This window comes from Octopus sinensis, linkage group LG20, assembly GCF_006345805.1.
Source record: "Octopus sinensis linkage group LG20, ASM634580v1, whole genome shotgun sequence".
In the NCBI taxonomy this organism is placed as follows: Eukaryota; Metazoa; Mollusca; class Cephalopoda; order Octopoda; family Octopodidae; genus Octopus; species Octopus sinensis.
Window position 1 is genome coordinate 21,594,165 of NC_043016.1, and position 16,993 is coordinate 21,611,157.

General features: G+C 33.4%; 1 protein-coding gene across 1 annotated transcript in view; it reads left to right on the forward strand.

The window, feature by feature from the left end:
• The window catches only part of LOC115222559 (sorting nexin-5), a 99,275-nt gene extending 86,528 nt beyond the window's left edge, over positions 1 to 12,747 (forward strand). The window contains exons 11-13 of the mRNA XM_036511613.1: positions 1,494 to 1,583; positions 4,135 to 4,200; positions 9,816 to 12,747. Coding sequence (XP_036367506.1) covers positions 1,494 to 1,583; positions 4,135 to 4,200; positions 9,816 to 9,953 — 294 coding nt within the window. The 3' untranslated portion in view covers positions 9,954 to 12,747. The remainder of the gene's footprint in view (positions 1 to 1,493; positions 1,584 to 4,134; positions 4,201 to 9,815) is intronic.
• The last annotated feature ends 4,246 nt before the right edge of the window (positions 12,748 to 16,993 follow it).

Sequence of the window (16,993 nt, forward strand, 5' to 3'; positions counted from 1 at the left end):
GATCTTGTGCATATGTATACATAAATATGTAGTTAAGTTTGTGGTAATTTGGAAAGCTTAACTAAAAGTAAATTATGCAGGAAGAAAAAAATATTTCAAATAAGCAAATATGGGAGACAACTTTAGAATGTTATTATCAAAGGTTGTACGCCACAATACACATCAAAGTAATGTGGAAGAATTTCTGAGTAAATTTACAACTCTGGTTGTCTTAAAATTGTTTCAGGAATAATTTATTCCCCAAATAATTCTAATTTTGAATCATCAGAAATTTAGGGAATAACTACTTGAAGCATTTGATGAGAAGGAAAGGGTGATAGAGATTAATAGAGGTATTCTGTAAGTTTCTATGGGTCAACCTGCTGAAGATCTTAGACCAGATATGTAGTTGATGCAATGCCTTGTTTCAAACACCTGTCACTTTACAGAGTGTACTGGGTGCTTTGTTTTTTATAGCACCAGCACGAATGAGGTCACCAAGTAACTTGCAAGAGATGACTCCTTCACAGAATGGGGCAAGAGGTGCAGTATTAAGGTAGATGGCTTTGTGTTAGGTATTGATAGAAGGACAGGATCAGATGTCATGTTGTAGCTGAGATACATGGCTACCTCAATAAGAAAGGGAAAAAGAATGGTGTAGTAGAGGTGTCAGGGCATATTCTCAAAGTACAAGAAGGTTAATAAAGTGTTTTTCCACTAATAACATATCATTATCATAGATTGGATGAATCCTCAGAAGTGGAACATCTATCTCCAGTATTATTTCATCAAGCCTTATTATTAAAATTAGAGCTGGTTGGGTTTATATTTTCTACATTTAGGCTACCCCATCGTACTTGAATTTCCTCTACACTCAATCTTGCCTTCTAGAACACCAACCCTCTGGAACTGCATACCTGCTCATATCTTTACTCTAGGTGTTGACTTTGCATAGGTTAAAGAAGAACATAGTAGCATCATCTCACCAACCTAGGAAGGCTTGTGAAGGCTATGAGCATTACTCCTTCTTTCAAATGCAGCAACTAAAAATAAAATTCCATTAAATTTTTCTAAGCTACAGTATAATGAGCTGGAAATATTCTTGGGATCTTCCAATCAGCACAAAGTTTTCTTTAAAACTTTACATATCTGATAGCAAGTAAATCTTAAACCTGGATATCTTAACATTTTGTAACTTCAATCTGATTTCTAGCTGTTTTAATATATTTTAGCTTTGATAATATTGGAGATGAATTCCTTTTAAATTAGTTAATTCATTTTCAAAGCAATTTTCTATTTCTTTCTATGCACACATGTACACAATAATTGCACTTCATAAGCTCAAAATGACCCCAATTCATGTTAAAATAACAACTTTCTTTTTCATCTAATTCATAGACATCTAAAAAAGTTGTCACTTCTACTCGTGATCTAACTAAATTAAGCTTTCAAACAGAAGTGTCTTTATTAAGTTGTTTTTATCTACATGTTCCTACATTTTGTTGGTTTTGTAGGAGATGTTATTCCGGCGTACATGTCTCCTTGTTGATTTTGAAAATGCTAATCGATTGTTGGAAAAGGCAAAACCCCCCAAAAAACAACAAGTAAGTTTCTTGGTTTCTGTTTTCTATAAGAATCAAAAGAGAATTAACAAAATTAAAGACAACTGGTATGAAACCAAATTTCACTTGTTTTTTTTTTAAACATTGGTAGATATTTTTAGAAAATGACAAAGAGAATAATACCATGTCATTTGAAAATTCCAGCTGACTGATCCTACACTTGCAGGTCTCAATACCACTTATAACCCAGCTGTGCATGAAATCTTGTTCATAAAGATTATGAATAGGAGAGGTAACAGAATGCACCCCTAATAGGATGCAACACCCACATTGAATGGCTTTGGCTTAGCACCATTTATCCAACCACAAATATTAGGGTATTCCTCTAGGGACTTCAAAGCAACAAGAAGCTGTCTATTGATCCCATATTCCTGCAGAACCTTCCACAACAAGTCCAATAGAATATAGTCATATGCCTTTCTGAAGTCTATGAAGCAAGTATACACCTCTTGACTATACCTCCACAGTTTCTCAAAAACCTAACATGGTGTAAATATTTGGGTGGGCTGTACTGCATCCAGGGTGCAAATCACACTGTTCGTCAGCCAGCTTAGACTCAACAACATCCCTTCATCTCTTCACCAAACATCCAGCATAGACTTTACTGGGGAGGCTTAACAAGAAGATTCCTCTATAATTAGAGCAATCTCTCTTGTTCTCCTTTTTGTAAATTGGGATTATCATTCTCAATTGTCAATGCCTTTCCAGAGATCCAGGCAATCTGTGCCATATGAGTCAGCCAGCCACAAGTATCACTGGAGAATACTAATTGGAGTAACAATAGAGTGCATAGCTCAAAGATCACAAAGGTGCTCTAGATAGAGCCATTACTTCTCCAAATTGAAAAATCACAGCTCCAATACAATGAACCTTGGTAAGAATGTCTTAGGAAAGAATTGCTGGGCAAGTTTTACAGGCAAAACCAACCAGCAGGAGACTTAGGGGTAAACCATGAATGAGATGGCTGGATAACATCATTGAGCTTGGTTGATCTTGCTTGATCAGCTGATCAACTGGAGACTGTTTCTTCTGACAGGACCTTATGAAGGTGTGCTTGAGGATTCTGCCCCCATAGCCCCCCAATGAATAAGTGGGTGAAACAGATGAGCTGAGACACAGAAGATAAATAATTACCTTAGAAGAACAGCTTCATTAATAGTAAATCATGAAACATGGGATCTCAATAATTCCTAATGAAATACCTGGAGCAAGGCAAGTATTCTTTAAAATGAAAGGTATTCATGGAAACGTGATGTTTGATATGATGGAGTTGTTTGTAAATAACACTTCTGACTTAGTATCTTTAAATATTATCAGATTATCTAAATCCTGTTGAAGGGATCCTTGACAATGTATGAAGTCAAGATTTCATAATAATTGTTAATTATGGTTTAAATATTAGATTTAAAAGAAAAGATGGAATAAATGGTGTGTAATCGATGAAGTTAATAATGATTGGCAGGAGGAAAATAATTTGAAGCTACTACTGTTAATAAATTAGAAATTGGTCAGTAAACACTATCAGATATAGTATGGTTTACAAGAGACTAGTGAATCTTCACCTCTTCATATACTACTGACAGTATCTGCCTTGTCATGTAAAATATTTGTGTTGTATATTGTGCTGAAGCTTTTTACACAAAAAGCAAAGCCTAGAATGTCTGGAAAACTCACCCATCGTCAAAAACTGACAATTATCCAGAAATACATAATTTAGATTGCAAAAGATGATGTCATACATTGTACAATTCAAGGTCTTCTATCTTCCAGATTGTAGTCAGTCCTTTCATCCTCTGTCAAAAGAATTTCCACCAATTTTGCAGAACATTATTTCCCTCTATTTCACAAGACGGTTAGTTTTGTGAACAGTACCCCTGCAGAGAAAGCCTTCATCTTCATTACCAACTTTGCAACGTCAACATTGCACATGTTTAGCAAATCTCTTTTACATTTAAAACCTTCCACCTCTCTAGGTTCACCATATTGCAAATATACATGCCACAGATTAAAGTATTTGATATCAGCCCAAACCAGCAAGGCCACTTGTCCCTTCCATTACCCTCAAACAGAGCTAACCTTACCCTCATCACTTTTCAGTCTCTCCTTCTCTACAGAAACTACCCTAACTTTTGGAAACATGCAACAGTTTGTTTCATCTCTAAAAATGACAAACCCTCTAAGCCAGCCAACTATCACATGATAGCGCTTATTTTTAAAATTTCTAAGATGATAGAGACAGCCATTAACAATGACATCCTTCTTCCCCCCACCCCCTCTCTGATAATAACAGTATTATGGTTTACAGAAAAGCAGATGTACTTTTTTCTGTCATCTACAAGCAAGCTCTTGCTTGGAAGTATTTAAATGAAGGCAATGTTGTTGAGCTGAAATTCTTCCTATGAAAAATTATAATTAATTGTCATAAAATTATCATATTCTCATTATTTTATAATTTCCTGTAAACTTTCTTACTATTATTGAAGAATAACATTTGTTTCTATTATAATAAATGATGTCACTCTCCATTTGACAGGCTGAAGAAAAAAAGGAAAGTTCTTGCAAAGCATTTGAAAGTTGTTCTGAAGTTGCACAGAATGAGGTAAATTATTTTTCAAACAATGTCAACAGTATAATATTTGCAAATGCAAAGAATAAATAATATAGCAGAAAATTATATTTAGATGTAAAGTTGAAAGGTAAATATCCACTAACATGTCATAGTAAGAGACTAATAAAATGATATGAATAGGAAAGGAAAATCCTATTCCTATTAGAAGTAGAGGATTTCTCACAAGCAACAGAAAGGTGTAAACAGAAACTCAATATTATGTTATCAGTGGAGATAGTACTTCTTTCCTGATCAAAAGCTATATATAATTTATTTTATTAATTGGAATTTAAAAGTATGAAATGAAGTGCATCCTGGGAAAAAGTTGAAACTCACAGAAGCTGAAGTCATAAAGACAATTAAAACACTCAAATGTGGCAAGGCTGCCAGTGAGGATGAAATAGAGCCAGAGATGTTAAAAGCCTTAAATGGAGAAAGTATTTCTCTGGTTGACTCATGTATAAGAGGTGACTTGGACATTGGAAAGACATTAAAGCAATAAGTATTTGGGAAATAATTCCAATTTTTAATGAGAGACAAAAGAGAGTGCCCTAATTATAGAGGAATCTCCTTCTTGAGCCTCCCTTGTAAAGTCTATGCTAGGTATTGGGAAAAGAGATGTTAAGGAAATTAAACTCAAGGTAGCTGAAGAGCAGTGTGGCTTCTATCCTGGATGCAGCACAACCTACCAGATACTCACTCTATTGCAGATCTTCAATAAGTCATTGGAATATTGTCAAGAGGTGTGTGCTTTGTAGACCTTGATAAGGCATATGATCACATGCCATAGGATATGCTGTGGAGGATTTTGCAAAAGTTTGATGTTAATGGGCGACTTCCAGTTGCCATGAAGTTCCTATATGAATATCCAGATATTTGTGTTCAGGTAAATGGTGTTTAGTCAGAACATTTCAAAGTGGATGTTGGACTTCAGCAGTATGTATACTGTCACCTCTACTTTTCATAATTTTCATGAATTGGATTGACATGCACAGCTGTCGTGGGAGTGATACCACAATTGGTGGGTATAGGATCAGTCAGCTGATATTTGTAGATGCCATGGTTCTATTTGGATAATCAAAAAGTGATCTCCAGCATGCACTGAATGGGTTCACCGCTAAATACTTCAAGACAGAGATGAGAACTAAGTGACATAGTTCCCCTCATTCTGCATATTAGTGGAACTTTACTGTGACAAGTGGAGAAGATAAAGTATCTCAAGGTTCATATTGACAAGTAGAGGCTGAAGTGATGCTAGGGTTGCAGGTGCTGGTACAGTAGCATTCCAGTTTCAGCATTCAGTCCTCAGAAGAGGAGAGTTTGGTAAAAAAAAAAAAGCTAAACTTGGTACCTTCAATTCAGTTTACGTGCCTATCCTCACCTATGGTCATGAATGTTGGGTAATGACTAAAAAAATATGATCACAAAGTCAAGTGACTCTAACAGGATTCCTTCAAAGGATCTCTGGATCAATGTTATTAAACAGGTTGTGGTAGCTTGGAGATCAGGGAGTCTCTCCAGGTTGAGCTGTTACTTCTCATTGGGAGATCACAGTTCTGATACTATGGACATGTGGTTAGAATGCTGCTGGAAAAAATCACAAGACAGATTCTTCAAGCCAAGTCAACTGACAGGAGAACTAGGAGTAGACCAAGATTGAGATGCTGGGGTAGTATCCATACTCTTAGTTGGTCACGTAGGAATCCAGCCGAAAAGTGTAATAATGGTTGCTTCTGACAGAAGCCTATGGAGATGGTAGCCTTCTCAGGAATAGTGGGTGAAGAGAATGGATAGGTGGAGTATGAAATTACAAGTCTATATTCTAGCATTTTCCCATTCTGCTACCTTACTATCTTTTCAGGGCAAAATAATAAATACCTGAATAATACCATAGGATATTTAGAGTAGCTTACCACCATTTTAGATTGTAGTTTAACCTTTTTGACATCTGAGACTACTTATGGTTTTGTGATTTATAATTTATTCTAAAGCATTCATATGTGAATTAAAACCTTTCAGCATAATTTTACATGATAATTTTATGTTCAAAATACCAGCTTTATAATGTTTTGAAAGTTAATTATTTTAGTAAATCCTTCCAAATTTTTTTATTGTTTGCTATATTAATTGAAACATATGGCAGTGTCTTTCACTAAAATATGGTCAAGAAAAGGTTGAATATTAGCTTGTAAAATACCTGCATAGGTTACTGCACACTTAATTTTTCAAATCACTTTACAACTCTTAAGTTGAGCAAGCTACATTCACTTCCTTATAGCTATCTAAGAAACATTAAGAAAATCAACTGGAAAGTACTTCAATATTTGATGCCTATTTAATTTAGGAATCCATCAATTACAATGATTGTTAAATTATATATAAAATTTAGAATAAATCTATGTTGAATACATCAAAAATGATGAAGAAAATTTTTTGTAAACATTGGTATCATGTTTATTTTCTTGCTTTCCTAAACTCAGAATTAATATTTGAAGGTGACATCTACATGATACTCACCTGTGTGCTTTTACCTTATAACTGAGGATAAAATGGAAGTTTCCTTCCTACTTTTCTACATTTTGTCTTTCTTGCAACTTAAGGTTGTCTTAACAAAGACCAAGGTTCAAGTAAGCAAGAAAGCAGATAGGACTGTATTGGCTAACATTCCCAACACCCTCTCTGCTATGTCTGTCACTATACACACTCACTAACGCTACCACTTATATACATCTGCTATGCCTTGCTAATCATTTATTCCCTGAACTATCATCCTTGAAGCACCCCTGCCTCACTCATCTTACCCCCAGTCCATACTGAGATTTTCCATCAAGCTGCTCCTCCACTCCTGTTCATAATTCACATCTCATCCAATCTCTATCTGGTATTCTCTCACACTCATGTAACTACCCACTCCCATTGATCCACTGCCCATATCATCTCTTGCTTCTTGAGGGTTTTGCTCTTGTACCTCATTACCACCATCTTACCTTTTTCTCAGATACTCCTCCCACCCTTATATAAATGCAGAGTTGCCATGTATCACCTCTATGTCCTTGACATAAAAATTACCTATCTTCCTTCTCAATCCCACCACCACCACCACTTGGCCAAGAGAGCCTTTCCTTTTCCCTTTTTTCCTTCTTCCCCTTTTCTGTCTGGCAAGTTACTTGGTAATCCCATAGTGCCAATGGCACAAAAAACACCCAGCACATACTGTAAAGTAGTTGGTGTTAAGAAGGGTATCCAGGCATAGAAACCATGCCAAAGCTAAGATGGAGCATGTTGCAGCCTTGTAACTCATCAGAACCTGTCAAACCATGCAACCCATACCAGCATAGAAAATGGATTAAAATGATAATGATTCTCACTTTTTCCCTAGCCATTATGGAATTCTCCACACTCCCTATACTCAACATTCTGTCTTCCCAAGAGTACCCATCCAGCTATTTTTCTCATCTTTAATCTCTATTTTCCTGATTTAGGCAGTAAATTTATCTCCTCCACAAATAATTATCTGACTCAAATCCCAATCAGAGATATCTTCAAGCTATAAGTTTAAGTACATTAGAAACCATATTGTTAAAGAAATATTCAGTTTCAGTAATTAGCCTTACTTTATAAAGGCAAATATCTATCTGTAACTAAATTGCTTTATGCTGTGTGGTTAAGAAGCTTGCTTCCTAGTCATGTAGTCTCAGGTTCAGTCCCACTGCATAGCATCTTGGGTAAATGTTTTCTGCTATAACCCTATACCAAGCAAAGCCTCATGAGTGGATTTGGTAAATGAAACTGAAAGCTGAAAGAAGTCATCATGTGTATGTGTATATATGTGTGTGTGTGTGTCTCTCTCAATGAGAATGTGTGTGTGTGTAGCCCTGAAATGGTGCATCCTTGAGAAAAATGGATTTGACTTTCAAAGTCTGCACCCCAAAGAAAAGATTTTTGGTAAATAATAATCAAAAAATATTATTTGATACAAGAAATAACTCAACTCTTAGATCGCTAAATCTATTTCTTTCTATATGTCATATCTTTTTTCATGCTTTCCCTCTCTATAAATATAACTACCACACTCTCTCTCACTCATTCTTCTGTATATCTCTCATGAATTCTGCTCCCTACCTCTCTTGATATGACATGTAATTGCTTTCATTTTCTTTAAAAATTCGTTGCTGTAAGGTTTGCTTTCATTTTGTGATAGACAGCTATCACACAGAAAATGCTAGTTACTGAATCCTGTTTTCTGATTGGGTAAAAATGATCAAACTTTAAACATCTGTCATATTCTTCTAAAACTTTTCTGGAATAAATGAATCCCCAAATCAAATTCAGCATGAAAAATTGCATCACTATACCAAATATGAAAATTTTCACATCAAAATTTCAAAATCTGACAGCAACAGAAAAGATTCCCTCTCTTTATCTGTCTCTCTCTCCTAGGAAAGGATGCATCGATTAGATAATACGCACACAAGAGCCTCCATCCCACAGGCTCAAAAGACAATGTCCCTTTTTAATTCAAACAACTTCAATTTCCATGACGTTTATAAAGGGTTCATGTCTCACATGAGTAAAGGAGCAATGTCAGTACACATGAATAGTACGCAGCAATTTTTGTTCACCTTGTGATGCCATGTTGGGACCAGACATGAGACTCAAGAGACCTGAAGGATATTTCATCCAGGGAGCAAGAACAGCCAAGTGTGCTGCCCAGGTAGAGTTTCACAACTAATTTTCAACTTCAGTAAAAACTGAAACTTGAATCAGACTACCAATATTTTTGAAAAATTTCTGATTCACATATATATGAGGTACATTAGCTATTTACAAGAAAGCTTAATTTGCTAAGAGAAAATTAAGTTATCAAGGAATGGAAATTGTTAATAATAAAAGTTAAGGCAAATAGATAATAGAATACCAATGGAAATCTATGAAACATCCAATGTGACATAGTATTTCAATCAAAGCTACCAAATGTCTTGCTTGGTCTTATTTTGTATCTATCTTATTTCAAACTTTCTGAGATTTAATATCAGTATTTTTTTGTTGTTGGATAATCACATATTGGTTATATTCTATTATTACCTTTTGAATACATAATACTGAAAGATAATTCTCATAAAATTCATCCTGCAAAAAGGGAACACAGAAACAAAGACAGTCTACCAAAAGCAACCTAAAAGATACACAAATATGAATTTGCATGGTTTCTTAAGGATCTGATAAATGTAATATCACATACCTATATACATACTTAACCTACATGCTCATCGTCATCATTTTTCACATCTGCTTTTCTAGACTTGCATGGATTGGGTGGGTCCTTTCCAACATTATTTTGACATTTGAGAGACAAACAGACTATTTTCATTCATTTAATTGTATCAATTTTAACATTTACTATAATCTTCTTTGTTCTTGTTTTCAATCATGTAGTTCTGTGAGCTACCAGAATGTCCTCATTCTTTTGAGATTTTAAACGTTGACAAATTTTAAATTATTAAAATAATGGGTTTTCATTAGGAATTATTATCAATAAATTCCAAATGATGAACCAAAATATATTGTAATTTTTCTTTATAGTATTTCTTCCTTTTTTTTTTCAGCTGAAATCTTTCATAAGACAAAGATTGACAGATTCACAAGAAGGCTTCATTTCTTTTGCTGAGACACAAATCAAAACTGCTCGTAACACATATGCATTACTGGCAAAACATGTGAGAGTTATTAAAGAAATAAACTAAGCTGCCATGTTCTATAACGTAAAATATTTGATAAGTTTCATTTCAAAATTTTATTTTTTAATATGAATGTTTAAATTGATTAAAAACAGAAACCATGATAAATATATATATATAATTTTAAAAGCTTATTTTTAAAACAAATTTTTTAAAATTAATATTATAAAAAATAACGGAAGTAAAATGAAAAGTTTTACTGCAATTTAATTTTGATCATAATGGTATTTCTAATTGCTACTTCTCTTCCACATGCCTGATATGTATGATTTAGAAAATAGTGTAATTTTTGTTTTGTTGCTTATTGTTGTTTGTTTACTGTTTTGTTTCTAATTTTTATTATTAGTACTGGAATAGTAGTAACCCAGAATTTGTCAGAAGAGTTTATTAGCCTTAAAAATTGACAAAGTTTGAAGAATTTGGACAAGATTATATTTTTTACACTCCAAACATTCACTTCTCACAGACTACTTTTAATTAAGGTACAAAGTTTACAGGCTTTGTTTTTAAGGTAGATGAAATGATGTGAATGGGAATTAGCTAGCATAGTTGAAATCCAGTCAGGTTAAATGTTTTCAGGACATTAATAAAATAAGGGAAAATGATGTTCACTTTCATCTCTTAACCGATGATTGCTGTTGTTGTTTAGATTCAAGTTAGCCCCAATCAAAGACATTCCTGACATGACCATATCATGTTTCTTTTGATATTGTGTATCTTTGATTATCTTATTCAATATATCCTTACTTTTTTAAATAGGTAGTGTATAATTTGAGAGAAATTTTATTATTTCAATCAGGTCGAGTAAAGGTATAGATGTTCCCTGTCACTTATAATATGACGGTTGCTCAAATGGCTATCAACTCATGGACTATTGTTGACTAATGTGTTCTATGAGGGTATGAAATTTTAAACTGTTGTGATTATTTTGTGGCTTAACACATCATGTAGAAGGCCTTGATTTTAACAAAAAGCAAAAGTATATGCATGAGTTGTTCTCAGTTATATTGCCTGTGTCCAGGAAATTTGTTTTTGTGGACATGAATTCCAAGATTTAACATTCATCTACATGTGCTTCAGTTTGCCGTTGAAATAAAACAAAGACCTACCATATACACATAAACCTCTGATATTCACTATATGAGATCTGCTTAAGTATTTTAGAAAAACTCATTACACTGTGACCAATCCATCCACATTGTGCTTTTAATAGGAAAGTTTTGATACTCTGTAATTGAACTGATATCTTTCAACTAATTTAATTTGTTGATCCATGTAAAAATCGATAATGTTATTTCTTTTCTTGTGTGAGAGCACAGAATTTTAAGCTGAAATCACCTGAGTCTTTTATAACATTTATTTTGTAGTCTTCATTAAACAAGGAGTAATTCATTAACTTACTAGCTTTAGTTATTTTCACTGACATCAAAACCTTAAATCCTCTAACCATTCAGCTTCATTTAACAATAGTTCCTTAACTGTGTTGTTAATAACTAAATTCTCTCGAACTTTTTTTTGTATTATGTGTGTATATGTGTGTTCGTTTTTGTGCGTAGATGTATCACAGGTGTATTGTAAGAGAAAAGTATTTTAAATTCTATTTACCCTTGCTATGTTTAGTTTTATATATATTGTCCACAATCTTGTTTTCTTTGTGGATATGGATTTTTAGGTTTTCAATTTGTAATAATGTGGCCTTTAATTTCTACCTTCAAGTCAAATCTTTTACAGAATCAGTTTTTTTTCCAATATTTCTATATCTTCTTATATATGTTCCAATCAATTCAATCAATATTTTGGTTATGATTCTACTATTGAAGTTTCATATTTTTAAAACCAAAGGGAAAATGCTAGATATAGCATAACCAAAACCACATTATTGATATCACTATTATGTGGTTCAATTATACAGGTCTGACATCATTATATCGACATCAGTGTCTTAAAATTCTTATAAAATTAACATTCTGTTCTGCCAGGAGTACTGGGATAAACTTGATTAAGTATATTCTTTATAAAAAAAGAAAGAAAAAGCCAGCTTTACCAAATAAAATACCTCTACACTTCACATTTTATTAGTATCATTGATATATTGATATTGTTACTTCCAATGTAAGATACTAGTAGTGATATTATATATATAAGGATAAATAAACTACATGTCATAATTACATTAGCTCTTACAAACACTGCTACTACACTCAAGCAGAAGTAGTACTAACCCTACTGTTTGTATGTAACAAAGTACTGCTAACAACATAAAAATACAACCGAAATGCCAAAGTAGATCTTACGAAGAATTAGGTTTATTTTATGTACTCAGAAGAAAAACTATCTATTTTCAATTTTTTGATGATTTTACAGTTATTGTTTACAATAATTATTTAGCAAATAAATTTTAATACTGTCTTACTGAAAATGTTTGATTCTTCACGAGATTATATTTTATATTTAGAAGTTTATAATTAAACTTGAGAGATAAACCACTATATTGCAAGTTAATAAATACTTTACCATTTTTTTCATATTCTTTTCAATTATAATGCATGTTTAAGTTGATATACAATTTTATATGTTTCAGTATAATTTTAACATAATATCTATATAACAACTTGAAAACCTAAATTATATATAACGCAGATCTCTTTAAAAAGATGTGCCAGAAATGTTTTTTTTATTTCACAGATAAAAAAGATATCAAAATTGAATGTACATAACGTTTACCTTCAATGGTTTTATTTCTATAAATTTGAAACTGTATTTAAATATTTTGTAAAAATAAAAGTTATTTTGAACTGTATTGTTTTGATAATTTTCTGATATGGAGTTATTAATTTAATAGTAAATAAGTTCCATATGTGACTCTCACTATGTACTTTTCTTTTTTCCAAAATCAACAAACTATGCCCAACAACACTAGTTGATTCACAAATCTCAGCCGATGTTCAAGTTGAATGGATACTTCCCTGCAGAGAATTCAAAACTTGAATTTATTTACTAACCCCATCCCTCTGTCTGCAACATACCTCATTAAATTTTTCTCTAAGCACCCATAACCAACTCTCCCCATCCTTGGTTGCAACCCTTCCCCCATCATTTGACACCAACCACCAGCACTGCATCTTCACTCCTAATCTTTTTTCTGCCCTTCTATATAGTCATCCTCAACTATGATGGTCCCTTAGTCTTAAAATGCTTTCATGTCCTTCTTACTATGGTTGAATCCAGCACTCTTGCCTTCCTCCACATCACTTAACTTGTCCTTACTCTTAATTAATTGCTTCTCTTTTCTGGGGACTAAGTGCATCAACCTGCTTGTTGGCTATGTTAAGGCCAAACTCTCCCAGTTCATAATCCCTATGGCAAAGATACCTTTACCAGTGAGCAGCTAAATACCTTTATCTCTTAACCCTTTAGTATTTAAACCAGCCATATCCGGCCAAATATTTAATCTGTTTTATGGTTCAAACTGACCAGATCCAGGCTCTCACACCTACCCTACAATGTTATTCTACATTAAGTAATTACACCATCAAGATCTTGAAGATATGAGATAATGCATGATTAATTCAAATCAATGGGAATCAATAAGCATTATGTTTGATTGAATAATCTGAACACTAAAGGGTTAAATCAATTCTGGGTGATTTTAATTTGACACATTTCTGACTTCTTTGGAAATTTCTATATGGATATAGATTTTCATGCCACTTATGACAATCATAACCACTTTTTGAAGAAATCTATTTTTAAAAAAATTGGAATTTTAACTAGTCAGAGTATCTGTTCCTTATAAGCCATCCAGTAGAAGAACTGTTCCCTGTGGTAACAGTTTGAAACCATTTTGGGGTTATGGTTTAGAGTTGGAATTAAGTTTTATAGTGCATTACAAAATTCCATTACAAACGTTAATTTTTCTTTCATTTTATATAATTTAATATTTTCATTTTTAGTGATTTTGTGTCGTTTTATTAATTTATGAAAGAATTAACAATGTGATTGTAATAATCATCTAGAGAGAGACTAGTGCCTTCCAGTAATCCACCACAACTGTTAACTTCCTGAATCTTTTTTCTATTAACGAAACCAACTTCTCTGTTATTTACCCAACTTCAACTCACCATGTATTTGCTATTAATCACTCTCTCCTATAAACGTTGCAACTGATTCACTTTGGGGGGTTAATGAGCACCATATATTTGAAAGATCTAGCTTCGATCATATCGGAGGATGTGTATGGTATCTACGGCGTACGAGTCTAGTTTATTTTCGATCTTTGTAGAAAAAAAAAATCACCTCAGTAAAATATTTAGAATGTACTGGATGATCGTAAAAATATAACATTTATCAAAAACCTGCTAAAATGAACAATGTTTGAAATCCAGTTTTTATTCTCATTTATGATTTCATTCGTTTCACTAGACAATAAAGTTAATAACTCTGAATATTTAAAATGTTAAAACTTTTGACCCCTCGTATCTCTAGACAAATAGAATGTCCTTGCTGTGAACGAAAATAAGGTGAAGGAGGGGGACACAAACAATTACCAGGGGAAATGTTACACTTCTTTTAAACGCTGTAAATAATAGTTATCAAATAAATATTTCAAGTTGTTTATTGGCTGACAATAATGATGTAAACAATAACACGTAAAATAAAATGGCGGAATTTTGGAATAGCTATCGCGTCACAGAAAAGACAAAAAACCGAAGGAACTGGATAGTTTTTCCTTTAGTTACCCCAAAGTTTATTTTTTTTTTTTTTTAACATTTTGCTCCCAAACCGACATACCATTTTTCTTTCTCCATGAGGTCATAAACGTTTTTCTAAAACTCCACCTCCAAAAGTAGTTTTGTTTGAAATTGTCTAAATAATTGGAATAATTTCGATTTAGGCACATTTAAGTGCGAGATTGAAAATTAAACTTAATAATAGAGAATGCATAACTTGGCTTGGCTCTTACGAATGATCGAAATGAAGGAATATTTAAATTATTATGATAGATTTCTACTCTCATTTCTAGCAGAAATTAAAACAATTATTATTATTTTTAAATAATGTGTGGTAAGAGGTTCGCTTTCAATCCATCTAGTTCCGGGTTCAGTCTCACTGCATGGCACCTTGGCCAAGTGTCTTCTACTATATCGCCCCGAGCCGACTAAAGCCGTGTGAGTAGATTTGGTAGACGGAAACTGAAAGGCCGTCGTGTATATGTTTGTGTGTATATGTAGGTGTGTTTCCCCCCCCCCCCATCATCGCATGTTGGTTTGTTTACGTCACCGTAACTAAGCGGTTCGTAGTCTTTAATAATAAATAATGGGGTGGATTCGTTTGATTTAATCCGTCAAGTAGGTGCACCAGCATGGCCAAAATCCAATGACTGAAACAAGTAAAAGATAAAAGAAAATGATGTCGAATTTGACAACGTATTTCGAAAAGTAAAGAATATGGTTAATGTTGACATTATTACCCGGAAACAAAAGAAAAAAAAATAGTGCAACGTGTGTAAAAAAAATGGTATAGGAAACGAATACGAAAACAAAAATGCCCGGAAAGGAACGGGGGGGGGAGAAGCCTTCGGGAGATTCACAAGATCCGATGTTTTTCCCTCGTAACTTTTAGGAAAATGGGTTTTTCTTTAATGAAATTTTATATAAATACTTTTCAAACGGTATAGATTACGATTATAAAGAAATTTGTGGGGAAAATGTTTTCCGATGAAGTGGGGACAGGAATTCGGAAAATTAACAAAATCCGATGTTTTTCCTTCGTAACTTTGATAGAAATGGATATCTTTCTACTGCACACCCACGTAGGAAACGAATCTGAAAACAAAAATGCACGAAAAGCAACGGGGGGGGGGGGGGGGGGGGCTTCGGAAAATTCGCAAGACCCGCGTTTTTCCTTAGTAACTTTGAGGAAAATATAATCCTTTTGAAATCACAAATTAGGCTTTTCCTTAGGAACTTGGATGCTAAACATCCCTTTGAAGGATTCGGGTCCTTACTTCTCCTATATATATACATATAATCTATCTATCTATCTTGTAGAAGGACCCGAACCCTTCAAAGAGATGTTTAGCGTCTAAGTTCCTGTGGAAAAGCCTAATTTCTTATTTCAAAAGGATTATATTTTCCTCAAAGTAACGAGGGAAAAATTCGGATCTTGTGAATTTTTCGAAGTCCTCTTCCCGCCCCCTCGGAAAAGATTTTCCCCACAAATTTCTTTATAATCGTAATCTATACCGTTTGAAAGGTATTTATATAAATTTTCATTCAAAAAAACCCCATTTTCCTAAAAGTTATGAGGGGAAAAACATCGGATCTTGTGAATTTTCCGAAGGCCTCTCCCTACCCCCGTTACTCTCTGCACATTTTTGTTTTTATATTCGTTTCCTACACTACTGGAATAATTGCACTTTTCTTTTTCGTTTCCGGGTAATAATGTCAACATTAACCAAGAATATTATTACAATAGTTTTAGAAGAGAAATCTATGAATGGAGATATAAGTGCCCCAACAATATATAAAAACAGAAAAGTCTTGTTGACGAATGTCGAAATGTGGTGATTTATAACGTAGTACTTTCTACTAAGCTGGTTAACCAAATGGTGTTGTTAAGAAATAAAAGTAGAAATCTATAAGAACCTACTTCGGTCAAGTTAGTGATTTCATTTTCCAAATCATAAATTCAGTCATCTTCGGTAATTTTCTTGTAACTTACGTTCGTGTGATTCGATCCCCCCACTCCTTTTCTTAATGTAAATATTGATTTTCTTTAACCTTTCGCAGTTTAAAATTTGAATTAATATTTTTGAAAGAAAAAAATAATAAATTCGCTCTTCTTCATTAAGACAATGCTGTTTGTTTCGTAGGGAATTATCAAAATAATTACAAGCTCGTTCAAATGGTAAAATCTTAACAAAAGCGATGTTTGATACTGTTCTTCTACTTTGCTAGTTATCTCCCCGTAAGTAAATTGCGAATTTTCTATTGAAAATATTTCTAATTTAGGCAATAAATTCAGCAGTTTGAAGGGTAGGAGAA